The sequence below is a fragment of the Neolamprologus brichardi genome, chromosome 11, assembly GCF_056152115.1.
Source record: "Neolamprologus brichardi isolate AB-2024 chromosome 11, ASM5615211v1, whole genome shotgun sequence".
Taxonomy (NCBI): Eukaryota; Metazoa; Chordata; class Actinopteri; order Cichliformes; family Cichlidae; genus Neolamprologus; species Neolamprologus brichardi.
The window spans coordinates 24,730,930-24,751,720 of NC_142114.1; the positions used below are offsets into that span (position 1 = coordinate 24,730,930).

A 20,791-nucleotide genomic window follows, 5' to 3' on the forward strand; every position below is an offset into this window, starting at 1 on the left:
GGCTAACTAGCTGGAGATGACTTATACGATAAAACTGCTATTTATCCATCCTCCGCTCATGCCACGCTAACCCCCATGGCTATTTTCATGTAGGAAAACAAGTGACGTTTGTATTTTTTCGGCCATAGTTGGCACCACAAGGAGTTTGCATTAATGATTATCATGTATGTTGTGCTGAATTACACTATAAAAGCATGTAGTGCCATAAAACCATTGCTTGGATTTATATGTTCATGACTGAAATGCATGATTTGGTTTGTTCCTCTTTCAGTTTTCTGTGTTCATCCAACAGCAGACTGCCTGAAAACGTACTGACCTCATGATCTTTCATTTAGAGCTGACAGGTCAAATATTTATTTTGACCTTCACTTCTTTCCAGAACTACTTATTCCTGTAACTGCAGAATTAACTTCCATTAATGACCTTTCTGACCTTTCTGATTAGTTTCAGTGAATTAAATATAAAATTGTAATAAGTGGATTGCCATAATATCATTTACCATTCTCCAAGTTTTCCATATTTCTAACCCTCAGAGAAAACTGTCATTTGCACACATTATAGTCTCATAGCAATTCTGTATAAAACTCACTGAGATCAAATGAAAACTCAAAAGAAATATTGTTGGAAATATCTTTGTCAGCTTGGTCGAATTTGTCATTTCTAGAAAGGCATTGTGGCATATGAAACATGACTGTGAGATACCTTCTTTGACAAAGCGATGTGCTTCTGTTGTGTTTATTCTGAACTTTAATCTTGCCTCTGCCATACTAATATAAAACAGAAACACAACTCTCAATCTAAAAAGAAGCTAAACTAAAACATAAAATAATAACGAGGAAACCCCAATCTGGAAATAAACCCAACTACAGTGAAGTAAGGATAAATTAATTAGTTAATTTAAAAAAAACAAAAAACTTGATTGCTCCTAGGGTGTAATGAAAAGGCTAAATGTGGGAAGTAAGACACTTTTAATGTGCAATAAAATGCTGAGTGTGTGTACTTGTCATACTTTCCGAAAGTGTGCAATTGTGTGGTTCAATTTTTGAAAAAACCTCTGAATAAGTGTTTTTTGTTTACCTTCTATTTTATGTCTTATGCGTTCAACTAGTCCTCTCCTGCACTGTGAGGCACACGGTGTAGCTTTTACTTTCGAAAGAGGAAGAACTGCGAGAGAACATGTGACACTTTGCTCTTAAATAATAGCAACAAGGAAACGCAGTCAGACTGGGTTTCCGCGCAGCAAAGATGAGTCCGACTAATCAAGGCAAGTGAAACACTTTCTAGTAATACTTTAATAGCTTTAGTAGAAATATTATGGCTGGTAAAACAAAAAGGCGGACATCGCCCCATAAAAAGCTTCATAATTTAGTTTACTTTCGTTTTTGTAGTTTCCAAAGACTTTTCTTTGTTCAGACTGCAGGTGTGTTCAACGATAGAAATACACTGTAACCTTGTTATAATGTCATCACAGTGAAGTAAAGTGTTTCTATAATGTTTAATAATTGCAGAAAAATAAATTGTCCAAACACACTCGGTGTATTTTTAGTATATCCTTATGTAATTACACATTAGACAGGAAGGCTGTGCTGTACAACTACGCTGTAGCATTTGTTTAGTAAAACAATTTAAAAGTAATATAAAACCGGAATTCTTCGTTTTGTATTTGTATTTATGAAACTGACAACAAAACAAAGCGGAAAAAAGAGCCAGTCAAAGTGCTTTGGGGGTAAAAGTCCAAGTAAAAATTGAATAGATCGCTTACTTAAATCACTTACATTAGTATGAGAAGCCTGATGAGATATAAATTCTCGTTAAAAATATTATATATATCATATTACATTTAGGTTATACACTGAGGGTATTGTGTGTGTGGTCTGAAGAGGGTCCTTTCCCCAGCTGGGAACTGTACCAGGTGGAGCGTCATATTCATCGCTGTACTTCTTGCTTGTTCATAAGTTTCACTTCAGGTCTCGTGACTGTGGCGTTATTTTGAAAATTTTGCACAGCCTTAAATATGTGGAAGTTATACTTGAGATTTCTCTTAACACTCAGATACTAAAGACACAGTGATCTGTGCAAAAAGTTGTTTTTTAAAAAATGACTTTTGCTATGTAGATGAGGCCAATGAGCCACCTCAGTATAAAACCCCTGGAGACAACATCAGCACCAATTATAATCTGGTAACATGCTTGAACACTCAGTTCAAACAGAAGTGTTCAGTGGAATCACTTCACTGTCTTTAGTTTTGTATATTTGCTCTTAGTCATTGTAAGAAAACTGAGCAAACACTCTCCCTTTTTGTATTTTGAGGCCTGTTTGTTGATTCTTGTATGCCTTTTTCAGCTTGTTGCCAGCCTTTCTGATAACAAGCGACGTAAACTAATATTTACAATCATGTTTTTCCCCGTTCTGACTGAGAAGCAGATCAAGACAGTGAAATTGTGGGAAAAAAGGCCTTTTAATTTGGGAAAAATTACCATGTATGAATCTAGGAAAATAGTTGTGGCTTCTGTTAACCTTTTAGAGTAAATGTTGGATTTTAATAAGAAGAATTAAATATCAGGGGCTCTCATAAACAAGTTCAGTTGTGCTCATATTTCACTAAACGCCTATTCTTTGTTTTGATTTCCATCTTTTTGTTGTTTTCTTTTTGTCAATATGTAACACAACTCTTAAAATATTTTGGCCTGTGTCGTGCCAGAGTCTTTATGTGTGGTTTTTATGAAACTAAGGTCTGTTTCTGACTGGAAACTTGAGCTCTTTGCCAGGCAGGTTGTTTTCTCAGTGTGTTAGTGAGCATCAGTCTCATCAAAGGTCAGGTGACATCCTGTCTTCTTGTGTCATCGTCTATGTTTGTGTGTTTGCAGGCCTGCTGTTGCTGCTCATCTCCCTGTGTGCCGGGGCAGCAGCCATGTTTGAATCCACACTGGATGCCCACTGGGAGCTGTGGAAGAAGACACATGGGAAGAGCTACAAAAATGATGTATGTGACAAAAAGCAGTAATATATATTTTTTAAAGTGTTATATTTGTATGTACAAACTCTGCACAAGGCTTATAATTAACTTATACAGCATTTTCACCTCATCTGCTCTTTCTTTATGTGAGGTGGAGAATGCTCACCGCCGGGAGCTGTGGGAGAATAACCTGAAGATGATTACCGTGCACAACCTGGAGGCCTCAATGGGACTTCACACCTATGAACTGGGCATGAATCACATGGGAGACCTGGTGAGACACTCTCTTGCTTCATTAATGTTTTTGACTTATGATAATTTTTATTCATTAATGGTGATTGTATTAATGATGTTGAAAAGGTCAACAGGATCAAAGCTGATCCATATTGAAGAGTAGCTGGGTGTGTGATAGATGATAGATTACTGGCAGAAAACTGAGGCTACAAGTGGCTCAAAAGTCTTTGTGTTCAGGCCCAACAGAGTTATGTCAAAACACTTGACCATCATTTTCCACATAAAACCTCCACAGTGACGCTGGCTCAAAACCTCATGCCACAGTTATATGATCAGTTTCCACCTGCCCCTCAAAATACTTTTTTTCACTTCCTGCGTTTACATCTACACTTCTGCAGCTCACATTTTTAGCTTCTGTAGAAGCACCCTTTCTTCCCTTGTTGCCTTCTCTCATGTTTAAGCTAATGAATGAGAAACTAGAAGTTTACATCAAGAAATATCTCGAGCTTTATGACCCACGAATGGAAAAAAATTCCAGTAATATTCCGGCAGCTGGAGCGCCAAAATAATACCATGAAATAACAGAAAATAACTTTCTCATAAAAATACAGTTATTTTCAGTAATGACAATACAGTTTGTTGCCCTAATTTTACATGGGATTTTGCTTTTATCAAGTACTTTTAAACATTAAATTAGGAACATTTTAATGTGATCAAACAATGAAATTACCTTTAAACAAGGTCAATGAATGTGGCAATATGAATAATAATACTTAAATGTACAGAAATATACACAGCAAAATCTCCAGTGTTAAATTAACACTAGAGAGTGTCTATATGTGTCCACTCTTTTGAGTGTTAAATATAACACTGTTATAAAAGTAACCTAGTCAGTTTTCACGATTTACAATGACTAACACTGAGCAGTGCTGATTTTCTAACACTGGAATATTTCTAACATTTTGAGTTATTTTCCACTGTTAGAAAATCAGCACTGCTCAGTGTTAGTCATTGAAAATCTTAAAAACAGACTAGGTTACTTTTAAAAATACAACACTGTCAAAAGTGTTCATTTAACACTCAACAGTGTTATATTTAACACTCAAAAGAGTGGACACATATAGACACTCTCTAGTGTTAATTTAACACTGGAGATTTTGCTGTGTAGAGTTAACAGTTGGTTTAAATAATAATGGATTGCATACCCTGGGACAGACTGAGAGAGGCGAGGCTGCCATATCGCACCATCGGCCCATCTGGCCATCACCAGTAGGCGGTAGGTGAAGTGTCTTGACCACGGACACAACGACCGAGACTGTCCAAGCCGGGGCTCGAACAGGCAACCTTGTGATTACAAGGCGAACTGCCAACGCTTGAGCCACAATCGCCCTAAATAGCGACAATAGTAAAAATTATTTTATGTAAACAACGTTTATAGGAATCATGTTATATATTTTGCATAGCATTACATTTGAATTTAACAGTTCAATCCTTCAAATAACGGACAAATATTTGTGCAATCATGATACATTTGTGAATGTATTTTAACAATCTATATATGCATATGTACAGACAAAAAACAAGAAAATTATGTTTTATTACATTACAGTGATTTTACGTTAATTTACATTTGAAATGTGAAATCACAGTCTATTTATGTAAATTCAATGATATTCTAGAAGAACAGAACAAAACTGTAAAATACAAGTAAAATACATTTATATTAGGACTTTTTCTTACAGTGTAGCTTAAATCAAAAAGACAGCCACCATGGCCTTTTGTTGTCTTGCGACATGTTTGGTCTTCCTGTTGACACATCCTGTTAGTGCTTGGAGCGGCTCTTGATGCACCACAATGTTTTTTCAGCTTCAGCTGCCTGCAGCTTGGTTATTAGTTGGATTAGATGCAAAGTTTGATTATGAAATTAAACATTAAATTTTTTAATTAAATTAAATGATTTAAATGATGGAGACTTTGAAATAACAATAACATTTTTAAAAGAAGTTTATTTGTTTTTTTAAGTTTAAACCAACTTTAAAGTTTTTAAGTTTTTACATAAAGCACTGAAAGAAATCAAGGGTGTGTTAACACATAAACTGATAGTGAAGTCGCCATAGTCCTGGTTTTCAGTTTTTTGTTTTTTGTTAACTTCATGTTTCTGGTTTTCCTAATATTGTGTTTCATCAGTGTTCTCCTTTCTCTGTCTTTATGTTCCGTGTCAGTTTTCATGTTTCAGTGTCTTCATATTTTGTATTTAACACATTCGCTTAATTTTGCACACTGCCAGGAATGTTATCAGGGCATTTTTAATATGTGCTTATAAAAATCTGATATGGTAGTTATTTGTTTACATATGACCTCTTGCAACAGCCGGAACAGCAAGCTGAAACTATTCTCTTTTTTGACTGCTCTCTCCATTCTGCTAATATTAAAAAGGTTCTCATTGTCCAGGAGAGGTTATCAACAATCACCAAATGACACATGCTTGTATTTGCTTTGAGGAAAAAAAATATTAAAATGTAATTCAGTTATCAGTGTTTATCAGTAGTTCAGTATTGTAGCAAAAATCAACAAACACTACAATAATTACACATGGGCAGCATAAATTTGTGTGTTTTTGTACTTAGAATTATAGAAGATTAAAATGGCTCTAATGAAGTCAGGGAAATTATAACATATAAATATTGCATAGGGGAGATTTATATGAAAAATTAAAGCTTTTAGAAAGTTTATAAAGCACACTGAAGTTGAAAACTTTGATAACTGTCTGCCAACTGTGACTGCCTTTTGTTTCTTATTTCATCATTGGCATTTTGTTTCTCATAGACAGAAAAAGAGATCCTGCAGTTTTTTGCCAGTCTCACTCCTCCCACTGACATCCAGAGGGCGCCGTCTCCCTTTGCAGGGGCATCAGGTTCTGGCATACCAGACACCATGGACTGGAGAGAGAAGGGTTGTGTCACCAAAGTCAAGATGCAGGTAAAAAAAATAAAGAGGGCATTTAAATCAATGTATATGTATTAGTGCTGCTGAGAAGAGCAAAAACATTTGATGTCTCATAGCCACACAGGCAGTAGTGTCAACATATCCCCCATTCATCCTGTTCCTTATTCTTTGAATAGGTTCATGTTTACACAGGATGTCATTACCACAGTTGCTAGTTTAGCAATTATTTCTTCACATCCATTGGTTTTGGTGCAAAGAAGGTGGGTAGCATGGTCTTACAGGGTTTTTTTTTAACCTAGATACTTTCAAAACTGTCTCGTTATCTTAGTTTTTGGATGATTAACATAAAAAAATTAAGGTGAAATAAGGAAATATATGTCTTAATGTTCTGCCTTTTCTTCCTGTATGTAAATAGTCCATTCCAAAGCTTCACTCTATTTGTCTCTAGAAACTTTTAATGCTAAAATATGCATTACTTTAGGATATTTTAAATCCATATGACTTTCTGTGCTAAAATTGCTTTGCATAGAGTCTAAGGGGGAAAATCATACAGATAAAGATAAATAATTTTAAAAGAAAGAAACAGATTTTGATGCCCAGTTTATTTTTAACTTGTGTTGTGCAGATGAATTTCATTTAACCAGAGACACACACATATTGATTTTGGCATTGCTTCTGTTCTGTGCAACACGGTAAATGTAACTGACCAAAAAACATTCTCATGTAGTCACTTGAGTTCTTTAACCTCCTACACCCTGCTGGATCCTTGCTTCACCGCTACAAACACCTGTTGAGCTGCCAAACACAGAAATGTGTGAAATGATGCACAAGGAATTTATTCTATTTCTGTTTGATGTAGTGACAAGCTACAAGAACATTGTTGAAGGGGGATTTTTCACTCAGTCTTTATTTATTATTATATCAATGAATTGTATATATTAAATCAAAATCAAGATGGATTTCTTTATGGATTTCTAAGAAGTGTGGAAAAAGACTAGAAAGGAAAACTCAAGCAACAGAACTAATATAAAGAACACATTTGTTGCCAGACCAGTGTGTTTCAGCTTGTTTATTTTGTCACAGCTACAAGTGCAGTCAGATATGTAATTTGGGGTCGAAGTTTTACAACCGTAATTCCAAAAGTGTTGGGATGCTGTGTAAAATACCTTTTGCTAGTTAGTCTAATTATTTTCAAAACTTTTGTTGCCTCCGTCCCAACATTTTTGAGACATCTTTTGCTGCCATGAAATTCAAAATTGAATTCATATTTGTCATGAAATTGTAAAACGTCTCAGTTTCAACATTTATGGGATTTGCAAATCACTGCAGGACTTTTTTTGTAGTTGGTATTGTAAAAAAGTGCATCAGTGCTATTAAGATGGACATTTAGAGGAATACTGAGAATATAAGCATATTTGTATTTTAGATCCTATGGGTTTGTTGTTTTTTTATCTTAGGGTGCTTGTGGATCTTGCTGGGCCTTCAGTGCTGCAGGGGCTCTGGAAGGCCAGTTAGCCAAGAGTACAGGAAAACTGGTGGATCTCAGTCCTCAAAACCTGGTGGATTGTTCCGGCAAATATGGCAACCACGGCTGCAACGGGGGCTTCATGACCCGAGCTTTCCAGTATGTCATCGACAACCACGGAATCGACTCTGATGCTTCATACCCATATACAGGACGTGTAAGTAAACACACAACCTTTTTGTGGCCCTATAAGCACACTTTTGTGCTAAAAGAACACACCTACGTACTTAACTGATGTTTTCAGCTATAATATTAGTAATAGGTGAATGTTCATAAGGTAAAACCAAAACATCTGACTTTATTATTTACAGTAAAAATTGAGTAGACAGGAGCAAAGCTACTTTATTTTTTATTATACACATAAACTTTAATCTAAGGAATGTTACTATTTTTAATATGTCTATATAATGTTAGTTTATGTTGTCTTTGTCTAATTTTCAATTAAATATTGTGTTTCAATGATTTTCAGTCATCATAATCTGTTTTATTTTTGTTGTTCATACCATGGACTCTAACACAAGCTTTACAAAACCCTGTATGAGACACCTAGGTGGGTGTATAAACACCAGCAAGAAGTTGAGTCCGATCCTTCAGGCTGTAGACAGCAACACTCACACTTGTCTGTGGTCAGCTGTTAACGTCTCTTTGGAGCAACAATAAATTAATCGGAGCGGACAACATGTTTGTCCTCCAGGCTTTATGTAGTTCGCTGTTGTTTGTGTGGAGGAGGCCAGTTCTGAGACGTTTCAACAGACTGTTCCAGCCTCGCGGGGGTGGCGATGTTTTTAATTTTAGAAAAAGATATTTGAAAAAGCAACTTTTTGATGTTAAATATTCTAAAAGCATAGTGACCAAAAATATTAAATATGGACATGAAAATATGTGTGTATTTTGAAAAAATCTTTAAGTTTAGTTTTGTCCTGAAGTACAAATTATGAAACCACTGACTTTCTCTATTATGAGTGAGGTGCAGTTCAGTCAAGGGAGAGCCTGTTTCCCAGTGTCGGGTGACTAAAAGGGTGGTTTAAAAAAACTGCAGCTCATAATCCAAAATAATCCACAACTTTGCCAAAGTATCGTTCATATGTAAAATGTCACATTAGAATGGGCAAGTAGAGCAAGCTCAAGGACTGCTCTGCTGGTTGGTGTCACTTCTAGTGGTATGAGGTCCTTCCTCCCAGTTTGTTCAGTTCTGCCTAAGGCCTGCCTTGTATGTTTTTAAACAAGAATAATTTAAGATTTTTATTTTTTAATTTTTTTCCTGACTGCATCAGATCCTTTAACATTTTGTCCTTTAACTTCAGGATGATCAGTGCCACTACAATCCAGCAACCCGTGCTGCCAACTGTTCCAGTTACCAGTTTCTGCCTAAAGGGGACGAGAACGCTCTGAAGCAGGGCCTTGCTACCATTGGACCCATTTCAGTGGCAATTGATGCTAGGCGGCCCAGATTTAGTTTCTATAGAAGTGGTAAGATACACTTCGTCAGGCGTCAAGTGTACTCTTGTCTATTAATATGGAAAAATAGTTTTGAGAAGTTTGGAGGAATGACGATGTTTCGAGAAAAGCTTGAATTAATAAAACTTTCTTGGAAATTATTGTTTTTAGCTTTTTGGAATGTTACAATGAGATTGGTAATTCTTCTTATAATTTCAGGAGTGTATAATGACCCATCATGCACACAAGTGGTGAATCACGGTGTGTTGGCAGTGGGCTACGGTACTCTGAATGGACAAGACTACTGGCTCGTAAAGAACAGGTGAGACATTTTCACTGATTTCTCTTGAATCTGGGTTATATATACAAAGTGATTTTATGGACAGGGTTTCTATTGTCTTCCACTATCTGTTCACTTATGTGGTGCATTCTGGAGTAGGGCTGTGCGATATGACCAAAATCTCATATCCAGATATTAAGACATCTATCGTCGGATAACGATATAAATCACAAAAATTTAACATCTTCTGTAAATTCTGTGAATCTCGGGCAGCTCGACTTGCGTGAAGTGTTTCCAGCTCGGCGTCGCGTACCTGGAGTTGAGTGTTTTAACTGATGCATGAAACCATACATTTTTAGACATAAGTTGTGACGGCCGCCGTTTTCTTTGTGAGTATTTATTACACGGCGTGCTGCGGGGAAAAGCCTGTTCTAACGTTTGAGTCTAAGGTGTATTTTTTAGCACCTGACGGCTCTTTTTTGCTTCTCATCCGTAAACACTCTGCATCTTTCACGTGATTCAGTTTATTTTTGAAAAGTCTCAACAGGATCTTGAGCTTTATTGTGAAAGGTTTATGTGGAACAAGCGGACACACGGTGGTTTTACCGTCGTTGTTGCTAACGACAACGCATAAAAACAAATGCTTGTCTGTCTGTAGTGTGGTTATATTAAATATAAGAGAAAGAGAGAACTTTAAGAAATTAATATAGCCACTACAGTTACCATCAAAATAATGAAAAAATATTGCCGTAAACAGTTTATTTCGCGACACCACAAAACAAACGATAGCGTAAAATGAAACGATAGACGTTTTTATATCGTCATCCGATATATATCATTATATGGAACAGCCCTATTCTGGAGGACTCTAGAAGACAAACAGGAAATGAAAGAGAGAAGTCAGGGCTTTTTAGGAAAGTACATATCATTAACATGCAAAGACTGATTGTTACATTCTGTTCTGACTTTCAGTTTTTGCTGACAGGACGAAAGTGGATTTCTTTAAATTATATATTTTTTTAAACTTAAGCAATAACTCTCCAGACTGTTGGGCTGCGATATACCAGTTGGCCTTCATCATTAAATTAAAGTTTAATCAAACGTTAGTTAATCCATGGAAACATCAAGACTTCAAAAGAATACAGCCAATCAAAAGTTTGGACATACCCATGTATATAAGTTCCCTAGCCGTATTAATAATTAACCATGCACTGCACCTTGTTAAATGTAAAGAAGAAGAAGAAGAAGAAGAAGAAAGACAGCTTTGTTCATGTTTATTTATTTATTTTTGTTAATGTTTATTCATAGATTAAAACAAAGCAACCAGCTGCTGAAGTCAGGTTTAAGTTTAGAATTTGCATTTATAGCATTTTCTTATCCACTGCACCTGGTTTTATGTTCTTGTGTTTTCTTTTTTCTGTGAATACTTTGTGTTATTTGAAATAGTAAAAAGATTTTAAATAATAGTAAAAACTGAAAAACAAGATAAAAATGGCTTAATGCATAATTATGACATGTGGAGTTTTAAAAACAGTTCAATTTCACTAATGAGCCATTATTTCATAATGATTTTTTTTTTAATTTTACTCTCCAGCTGGGGAACAACCTTCGGAGATCAGGGATACATCCGGATGGCACGCAACACAGGCAACCAGTGTGGCATCGCTTTGTATGCCTGCTACCCCGTCATGTAACTGCAGTGTGCACTGAAGTTAAATTCTTGCAAAAAAAAATTCATATATGATGACCCTTTTTTATATGATGACCTCGAAGCTGTAGTTTTTTATCTTCAAAAATTACAGCTTCAAACTAATGCCTTTTGGTGCTTCTCTTGAAAAATGATATCTTGAGGAGGAAACATTATCACTGATTTTCTTTGGATTGTGACATTGCAGAAATGCTAATGTTTCTATCTCTGTGTGTGAGTGCTTGCATAAGAGTCTTTTTTGTATGTTTTTTTTTTTCTTCTGACCATCTTCTCAAGCTGCTTTCCAAAAAAGTGTCTTTAAAAGTCAAGATTCAGGAATTTCATAAAAAGATTTAATTTTTATAAGGTAATGAGAAATATTTATCCCCAATGTTTACTGTTGTTATCCAGTGTTGGGAAGGTTACTTTTAAAATGATTCCACTACAAATTACAGAATACATGCCAAAATTTATTTTGTAACGTATTCTTTTACGTTACTCAATGAGAATAACGTAAAAGAATACTTTGGATTACTTAATATATTTTCATGCTTTTTACAACTACATGAATGTACTATTGCTAGTGATTTATTACTATTACTGAAGGTTATTCACCATACCAAAACCAACTAGATTTTTAAATTTTAATATAAAATGAGTATCAGTAGGATGGACATTATGTATGTCGTATAGAAAACAATTCCGCGCGTATATAAAACAGGTCCGTGGCTCCGAACTGTAAAAAAGGGACCTCTGGCTAATACGTTGGGGTCCATGTCGGGCTCCTATCTGAAAACTAGCTTTACTTTGTTGTCTGGGTCAACTTTGCTAGCGAGAGACAGAGAGAGGCATTGAAAGGCTGCTCCAACGGAACTTATTGTTTCGGAGGAAAACACAAACACAGTGTACAGTCGAGTCTTAATAGCTTACTTACAAATGGGCTCCTCAGGCATTCTTTTTGGCTGCAGTGGTTATTATTATATTTAGATTCTTCCAGCTCCCATTTCTGGTCGGTGACAACTCGTACTTTTCGACTCTTTTTCTCTCTCCTCGCGCTCACAGACACATAAAGGGGAAGGCAGTTCATTCTCCCTGCAGCACAGACTACACTGCCCATGATGCTACATTCTTTAGCCTAACATATGAAACAGAAAAATACTGCCATGTAATCAATTCATTTCAACAAAGTAACTGTATTCTGAATACCACCTTTTTAAACGGTAACTGTAATGGAATACAGTTACTCATATTTTGTATTTTAAATACGTAACGGCGGTATGTATTCCATTACACTCCAACACTGTGGATATCATTAACTACTAAATCAGGGGGTAACCAGAAGTACAGACGTCTGTCCAAGGCTACAAGGTTTCATTAAAAATATGTTTATATCTATTGTAAAAAGCTGTGACTTTACCGGATCTTTAGCGCTGGACAATTGTATATTTTTTGACTTCTGCTTTGTTGTTGATACTGATATTATGTAACCTGACTCAATATAAAAATAAAACATTGTCCAAATATCTGGTTCCTTATTCACAAAATAATGGACACGGAATTATAATATGTAAATTCATAGATGTTATGGTGATGGGTCTGTTACTGAGCATTTATGTTTTTGGACTTCTGGCCTTGTTTTCTTACGATGGTAGTGATTTATGTTTCTTAGTAATTTTCTGGTATTATTTAGTATCCTGGTTTAATCATTTAGATTTCTGGTTCTTAATTACTTTGAGTTAGTTCCCTTTTGTTCCCTCTTGTTTGCCTTTGAGTATCTTTATTATGTGAGTCTCCCTTTGTCCCTCGTCAGATCCTTGTCATGTTCATCATCCGTCATGTTTCAGGTCTCAGGTTTCCTTGTTCCAGGTACCTTGTGTTTAGTTTTCGCAGTTTAGTTTTTGTTGATTTAATCTTAGTCTCCCTTTTGCTTTGGTTGTATTTTGTGCGGTCAAAAATAAAAAGCTCACTTTCATTTTTGACTGCAGTCCAGTACCGTGTCTTTCGTCTGCATTTGGGTCCACACTCTCCACTCTCCACACAGTCTGCCATCACAGACCTGACAAAAAGGGAATATATGTAAACATGCCTATGATGTGGAGGGTTTTAACTGGTCAGGTACTGAATTGTGCATGTTATACAGCATTTCTGTTAAACAAAAACAACGTTTAAAAAGAAGAGTTGGTTTCGTAAGTGTGTTTTCTTGTTTTTTGATAAAATAAAAAATAAATCAGATTTCAGAGCAGCTACTGGTGCTGGAGTTGGTCCTTAAAACCCACACATCTTTCCTGCTAACACCTTGAACAAGGTCAGAATAAAGTCAACAGACTGCAGTGTTGGGTTACAAATGAGTCATTTTTAATTTTTTTAGTGCAACATCACAACAAACAATTTTCACATGAGGTATTCAAAGGGATTTTCTTTAGTTGTTGATACAAAATGTCCCACCATGATTGACGTTTAAAGTTTTGTATATCTTTTTTTAAAGCCTATAGTTGGTTAGCCACATTCATTAGTAAGGCAAGGCAAGGCAAGTTTATTTATATAGCACAATTCAACAACAAGGTGATCCAAAGTAGTTTACAGAGACATTAAAAAACAAAAACAAATAAAAAGCCTGATTTAAAATTGATTTACAAAAAACAGCAGATAAAATCAGTAGTTAAAATGTAAATTTTGAAATTTAAGCTTAAAAGTGTGGATTTGGTGTTTTACTCAAATGCAGCTGAAAATAGGTGAGTCTTCAACCTGGATTTAAGTAAACTGAGTGTTTCAGCTGATCTGAGGCTTTCTGGGAGTTTGTTCCAGATATAAGGAGCATAAAAGCCGAATGCAGCTTCTCCGTGGCTGGTTCTGACTCTGGGAACTGATAAAAAAACCCCGATCCAGACGACCTGAGGGATCTGGAAGGTTCATAGTGGGTTAGGAGGTCACGGATGTATTTTGGTACTAAACCATTCAGAGCTTTATAGACCAGCATCAGAACTTTAAAGTCTATCCTCTGATGGACAGCCAGGCAGTGTAAAGACCTCAGAGCTGGACTGAGCATGGACAAGAATGGCACAATAAAGCATGGTGGGTCGAGTCAAGCTGGGGAAAGTTAGACTCAGTCAGATATTTCCCTCAGCTCTTTCCCGTTTAAAGCTTTTTGTATGGATCTTATTAATTTCTACTTTACGGAAGAGGATTAGGGCCACTGGGGAAAAAACAAAGTGGGCACGTCTTTTTTTTTCTTCTTTTCCTGAATTCTCAGAAAAAAGTCAGAATTCTGAGATTAAAGTCAGAATTCTGACATTTTTCTCAGAATTCTGAAAAAAAATAATTTTGATGAAAAAGTCAGAATTCTGACTTTAATCTCAGCTTTTTGCTATGTCAGCTTAAAATAGTCATGTGATTTGGAGGTGCAGCGTGTCCGTGGACCACAGAGGGTTAATAACACTCATCTTCCTTCCATTTCCAGAGTGTAACATCCAAACACCTGTGTAAAATTGAAAAGACTGAATGTAAATCACAATTTGTGAAGATTTTTTTTTACTGTAAACTCGAAAAAAAAGATTCAGAAAAACTTGGAAAAAAGCTTGAATCTTTGCAGCATTTATTTAAACATTTAAAGATGTAACCAGTCCCACTTAGTGCTCAGATGCACACTGAAAGCAATGGAATTGGTGAACATATTTGTATGAATGTATTTCAACAGTTTGGATGACTGAATGTGTAAAGCGCTTTTGGGTCCTTGGGAACTAGTAAAGTGCTATACAAATACAGGCCATTTACAGGCCAGATAATATAAATTAGTAAAACATACAGTCTTTGAGGGATTGTGTGTTACGTTGTCTCCCCCTGGCGGATGTATTTGAACACACAGCCATAAACAGGATTTTTTTTTTTTTTTAGCCGCTTTGGTTCCTTTGGTTCATGAATTATGCAGCAGACTGGTTGCAGTCTCTGCATACTAACAGCTCTGCTGCTTCATCCTGAGCTCCTTTTATGATGACCGAATTCTGTTTCTGATGTTTTCTTCGTTTCAGGCAAATTTCTGTTATCGCTGAGCTCAAAGCCACAAAAAACATTCAGCGATCTGATTTCAGATTTACAACGTTTTTAATTGGGGCATCTCTAAGCAACAGAGTGAGGTGGAGCATTAGAGGTGCGAAAACTCAGATATTTCAAAATGAAGGCCAAAAAAAAAAGATAATACTAAGCTATTAATTGTTCTTCTGAATAGGGAATAAGATTGAAATGGGTCCTTCTACTTCTAGACGCACTTTAAAGCCAAATGTATGTGGACATGTGAGCGTTTCAGAGCTATAAGCATTAACCTAGTGTTATTACATCATGCACTCATCCAGGGAGGTTGTTCATAACGTGCAGGAAAGGAATCTGTTTCTTTTCAGGCACAGAAGCATTAGTTACACCCAACACATGTTAACAAGAATAACCTTTTAATTTAAATTGAACATAAACGTTCATCTATATTACAGCAAGTCCCTATTTCCTGGGTGAAAGCCAAACACGATGGCGGTGTCAGTGATTCATTAGCGCTGGATGTGTCAGTCCAGACCTGTAAAAAAGCCCATTTCTCACTGTGTGTCATTAACACTGTTTCAACATTACTGAACACCACAAACTGCCCAGCAGCTGATTCTATTTACAACCCAAATTCACAGCAGTTACAGAATTTCGATCAGCAAACAGAAATGGCTTTCTTTCTTTGTCAATGCGGTCACAGTCTGCCTCCCAGTGGATAGACAGGAGAAGATACAGCATTTACTGTTATGTTGATTTAATCTGTTTAACTTGATTCTCTTTAATATGATAAATCTTGATGAAAAAAACAGGCTCTCTGCAAGTGGCTTGCTTAAACAATAATGCCTATCAGAACAGCTGGGTTTTTATTTCCTTACAATGTGCACATTTATTCCTGTTTCCTACCAACTCTGGTCTGGGTTTCTTACATTTCTGTTGAATATAGCTTCCATGTCGGCTTAGTTTCCTCTTACTGTTGTCAGCCACAGTCCAGTCACAGTGGTATGTACATAACAAACTAAACCTCTTACTCACCAGTCTTTCTTTGACCCCTGACAGGGCTCCTGTGGCTCCTGCTGGGCCTTTAGCTCTGCCGGGGCCCTTGAGGGGCAGTTGGCCAAGCAGATCGGGCAGCTCGTTGACCTCAGTCCTCAGAACCTGGTGGACTGTGTTACACAGAACGATGGCTGTGGAGGAGGCTACATGACCAATGCCTTCCAGTATGTGAATGAAAATGGAGGTATTGACTCTGAAGCGTCCTACCCATATGTTGGACAGGTGAGCAACCCAGTCTGCCAAACACACAACTAAACTTGAAGTAGCTTATTAATCAGAGCCTTTCACTTCAGTTCATTTTATGTAGTGAGTGCCACATTCTCTATAAACTAAGCACTTATATTTTAATATCACTGGGTGCTTGAACACATAAAGGCAAGATGGTCTAAAGCAGTCGGGCAGTTTTTTTCCAAGTAATAAACAAGTATAGTGTAGTTGGTGTTTGTTCTTTTTTAAATTATCTTCCAGTACTTAAGATAAGCTAGAAGAAGCTAGAAGCACTCTTACAAAGAAGCTTTGCAGACTTTTCACAAAAACCTAGTTGTTATAAATAATACCCAGTAATCAGTGGTACCTTGTGACTCTTGTGACAGAAGAGTCACAAGGTACCAAAACGTGCATAGAAGGTATTTTGATTATTAATTTATACTACAATTATTAATTTGTTTTTATTGTCTGTTAATCTGTAATAACCATTGGATTAAAATCAGTGTTGGGCAAGTTACTTTGAAAAAGTAATTAATTATAGTTACTAGTTACTTCTTCAAAAAAGTAACTGAGTTAGTAACTGAGTTACAAGATTCTAAAAGTAATTAATTACTTGAAAAATAACTATTGCGTTACTTTAAAAAAAAAGTTTAACCCTCTGGGCTCCAGTGTATAATTGGCCATTTTTAACCACTTTTGATTTTACCTCTACATTTAACCTTTAAAAAACTATGTACTTTGCCTTGTTTGGTATCATTCTTTTCAGCACAACCTCACGTTTCTGAATTTACAGTTATGCTTTCATTTTGACATAAAATTGATCTAAATCAGACAAAAAACATAAAATCCGAAATGAAAAAGTTATATTTTTTAACAATCGCAAACATGTTTATAGAATCATATTTCATAACTTTAAATGCAAATATAAATTGTCAATTTTAAAGTTATATGCACAAATCTTTTCAAACAACAAAGTTATTTGCAGCTATTTACATTTTACCCTCTTTTTTTTCATAACCATTTCAAACTATTTATATAACAATCAGGTGTTCTGCATTCAATATGTATGTACTCACTCTCTCTTTCTCTCTCTCTCTCTCTCTCTCTCTCTCTCTCGCCGTCACTCCTAAAACTTCTCCTAAACAACCAAATGTCATGTTGCCATATCATCTTTTTGATTGGTCGACATGGTACATTTTTCCACCAACACAAAAGGGCGGTTTTTTTTTTGTTTTGTTTTTTAATTTTTTGCTCAAAAGCGTGTCCCGGCTTCCTCCGGTCAGATGCGTGGAGGCAAGGAAGTTGACAGAGCTGTTACTGGAGGTTCGTATTGGCAAACACTTGCTTTCCAGTTCGAATGCATTTTTTTAACAACCACTATAACCTTATGTGACTTAGACACCGACTACTGTGAGCAAGAGCCGCATAGTGTTGTCATACACGGAATTGGTGAGTTTGAACTTTGGACTGTTGTGGTGCTAGCAGCTGACGCTAATTGGATTGTTTTGAGTTGACTAATATTTGTTGGATAACAAATGTTTTGAAGCTGTACAATCTGTATATAGTAGTTGAACTTTTTTTTGTTAAATTGTTATTGATAAAATATGCTGTTTATTTAATTATTTATTTATCTATGTATAAATTGTGTACACAGGAACAAGAATAACTTAATGTATTTAGCTCAACTGGCTGATATTTTCATATTCTTGTGATTTTCTTATTGGCCATGTTTATTTGATGCAGGCCAGGTGACCCTTTTTGGGTTTAAAAAAGAATGGCCAGCTTGGAGCAGGAGTGGTTCTGCATTGAAGCTTTCACTTCCACTGGTCTGGTAGGAAGTTATCAAAGATTATCCAATCACACTGATTTCCACATTCATACACACCATTCCCCCGTTTATGGACAATAGTGCTTGGATATCTCTAATGGACACTTCATAAATAAAATTCATAGATAAAATTCATGGACTTTCTCCTTTTCAGAGTGGATCAGTGTTTTTGATGTTGATGTGTGTTATTTGTGGGGGAACATTTTTTGTTGATTTGAGAATCTATATTGCTTGATAAAAGGTATAGGATTATTTAATTGTCTTTATACACCCCAATTGGGTTTTTTGATTAATTGCATCGCTGCAGCGGGAGTGCTTATTTAAGTTTTCCCTTTTCTTTCCTTGTTATTTTCCTTTGGTTTTGGTTAAATACATGGTACCTGCAAAAGCATTTTGTGTGGTGTGTGTGTGTATTTATTAGTTACTGCCCATCAGCTCCAGTAGCAATTCCTAAATCTTTTGACTAATAATAACACAATATTTCACTTAATACCTAGCATGTATCAATTCATTAGCGCTTCATCAGTGTTACACTGACACACAGTAGAAGTTGAAAATCTTAAATATCAAGAATTGACACTTTAAAAATCGGCAACAAACTGTTTTAGCATTTTCTCCTCCTTTGTCTTGCCTGCAGGATCAGACCTGCCACTACAATGCATCAGGCATGGCAGCCCAGTGCAAAGGCTACAAGGAGATCCCAGTGGGTAATGAGCGCGCGCTGGCTGTTGCACTCTACAAAGTTGGTCCAGTGTCTGTGGGCATCGATGCACAACAGAGCAGCTTCCAGTTCTACAAGCATGGTCAGTGAGCTTCTCTTCTCTTAAACATAACACATCAACAACTTTCTGGTTATATTCAACATTAAAAAGTGTGCAAGGTACATAGTTTATGCACTGTTCACTAATGCAGCTCACTCTTTTCTCTCTCTCTCTCTCTGTTGTGAACCCAGGTGTTTACTATGATCCCAACTGTAACAAAGATGACGTCAATCATGCCGTACTGGCAGTAGGCTATGGAGTGAACACCAAGGGGAAGAAGTACTGGATTGTCAAGAACAGGTGGGACATGTCACTTGTCTGAATGGCATCAGGTGGCTCAAATGTGCACTAAAATTAAGTGTTGGTTGGTTGTTGTTTTCATGTCATCTGTCAAAATGATAAGCTGAAATGCTGTTTGACTCCTGGCGATATTTCATTGTCTCCGTCGTTCCATCTTGACTCCATCTTTTGTCTTTTCTTCACAGCTGGGGTGAGGAATGGGGCAACAAGGGATACATCCTGATGGCACGTAACCGTGGCAACCTCTGCGGCATCACCAACCTCGCTAGCTACCCCATCTTGTGAACAGATTAGGGAAAATGAACGGGCTTTGCTTAGACTACTATAAGACGAATATACACTTGGAAATGTTCAGAGTAAATGTTCATTTCAACACATCTGCAACCACTACAGTACAATATGTTTGTTTACAGTCTTTTCTAACAGGAAATGGAATTTGGAGTTACCGAACAGGTTCACTGAAAACAGGCAAAAAATGTTTTGAGTCTTACACTTAAAAAGGGTTTAAAAAACACTTTTAAATCCTGGAGTTATCTCATGCCTGCAGACCTCTGCTGTGCTCTGGTTAATAAAGAAACACATACAGTTTATTGTAACTTCAGAGCATGCTGTTGGTTGAATAAGTCTAATCCAGAGCACAGGCTTGTTTTATGCTGAAGTCGCATGTTAAATCTACATATCTACATGACACAACATACTTTTTCTTTTTACAGTATTTGCCTGGTAGTCAGTGATAGTTTCAGTCCCTACTTTTACTTGCTTTCTGTGTGAAAAAAGACAGGAAACATTGCTGTGCAATGGGAGCTACTCCTTTCCTGCTGGTAGTGTGAGTTCCTATGAATCTATAAAACTATTTTCTCTTGTGATCACAAGGACTTGTCATTCTGTTCTGCACTTTTCCAATGATTACATTGTAAACAGATGTTTTCTATGAAATTGGATAAACAGTTTGTTTTGAATTTTAATGCCTCATTTGGATTTTTTTTTTATGTCATCACACAAAAACACAAACAAATATGGAAATAAGTGATGTAAGGATCAGGATATCCACTCAAAAATAATTTCCAATGGTTCTACATCATGTGGGCACTAAAGTAAGTCAGATGAAAGGATTTAACTGTACAATAATTTAATGATACACTACAACATCATAAACTATAATCATATGATATACTCAAACCCTGTGTGTTACATTTCCAGATTTTCTAAACAGCCTCACATTCTATAAAACTGTAAATGAGCTGCTGTCAGATCATGTTGGATAATACTGGCAGCTTACACTGAAATCATGTTCTTTCCTTCTATCACCCCAACCGGTTGAAGTAGATGGCCGCCCCTCCCTGAGCCTGGTTCTGCTGGAGGTTTCTTCCTGTTAATAGGCAGTTTTTCCTTCCCACTGTCGCCAACGTGCTTGCTCATAGGGGGTCATATGATTGTTGGGTTTTTCTCTGTATGTAATATTGTAGGATCTACCTTAGAATATAAAGCACCTTAAGGCGACTGTTGTTGTGATTTGGCGCTATATAAATAAAATCAAATTAAATTAAATCA

At 36.3% G+C, this 20,791-nt stretch overlaps 2 protein-coding genes across 2 annotated transcripts; both read left to right on the forward strand.

Annotated features, from left to right (window-relative positions):
- The first annotated feature begins 1,138 nt into the window (after positions 1 to 1,138).
- LOC148100572 (cathepsin S-like) lies at positions 1,139 to 12,586 on the forward strand. The gene is made up of 8 exons (XM_087848411.1): positions 1,139 to 1,264; positions 2,868 to 2,983; positions 3,108 to 3,230; positions 6,017 to 6,169; positions 7,594 to 7,818; positions 8,966 to 9,131; positions 9,318 to 9,420; positions 10,973 to 12,586. Exons 1-8 carry the CDS (start codon positions 1,246 to 1,248, stop codon positions 11,070 to 11,072), a joined length of 1,005 nt encoding a protein of 334 aa, XP_087704537.1. The 5' UTR covers positions 1,139 to 1,245; the 3' UTR covers positions 11,073 to 12,586.
- A 3,590-nt stretch (positions 12,587 to 16,176) lies between these two features.
- On the forward strand, positions 16,177 to 20,179 carry LOC148100573 (cathepsin K-like). Its single transcript, XM_087848412.1, has 4 exons — positions 16,177 to 16,366; positions 18,817 to 18,982; positions 19,132 to 19,240; positions 19,426 to 20,179. The coding sequence occupies exons 1-4, from the start codon at positions 16,292 to 16,294 to the stop codon at positions 19,523 to 19,525; spliced, it is 450 nt and encodes a 149-aa protein (XP_087704538.1). The 5' UTR covers positions 16,177 to 16,291; the 3' UTR covers positions 19,526 to 20,179.
- Positions 20,180 to 20,791: the final 612 nt, after the last annotated feature.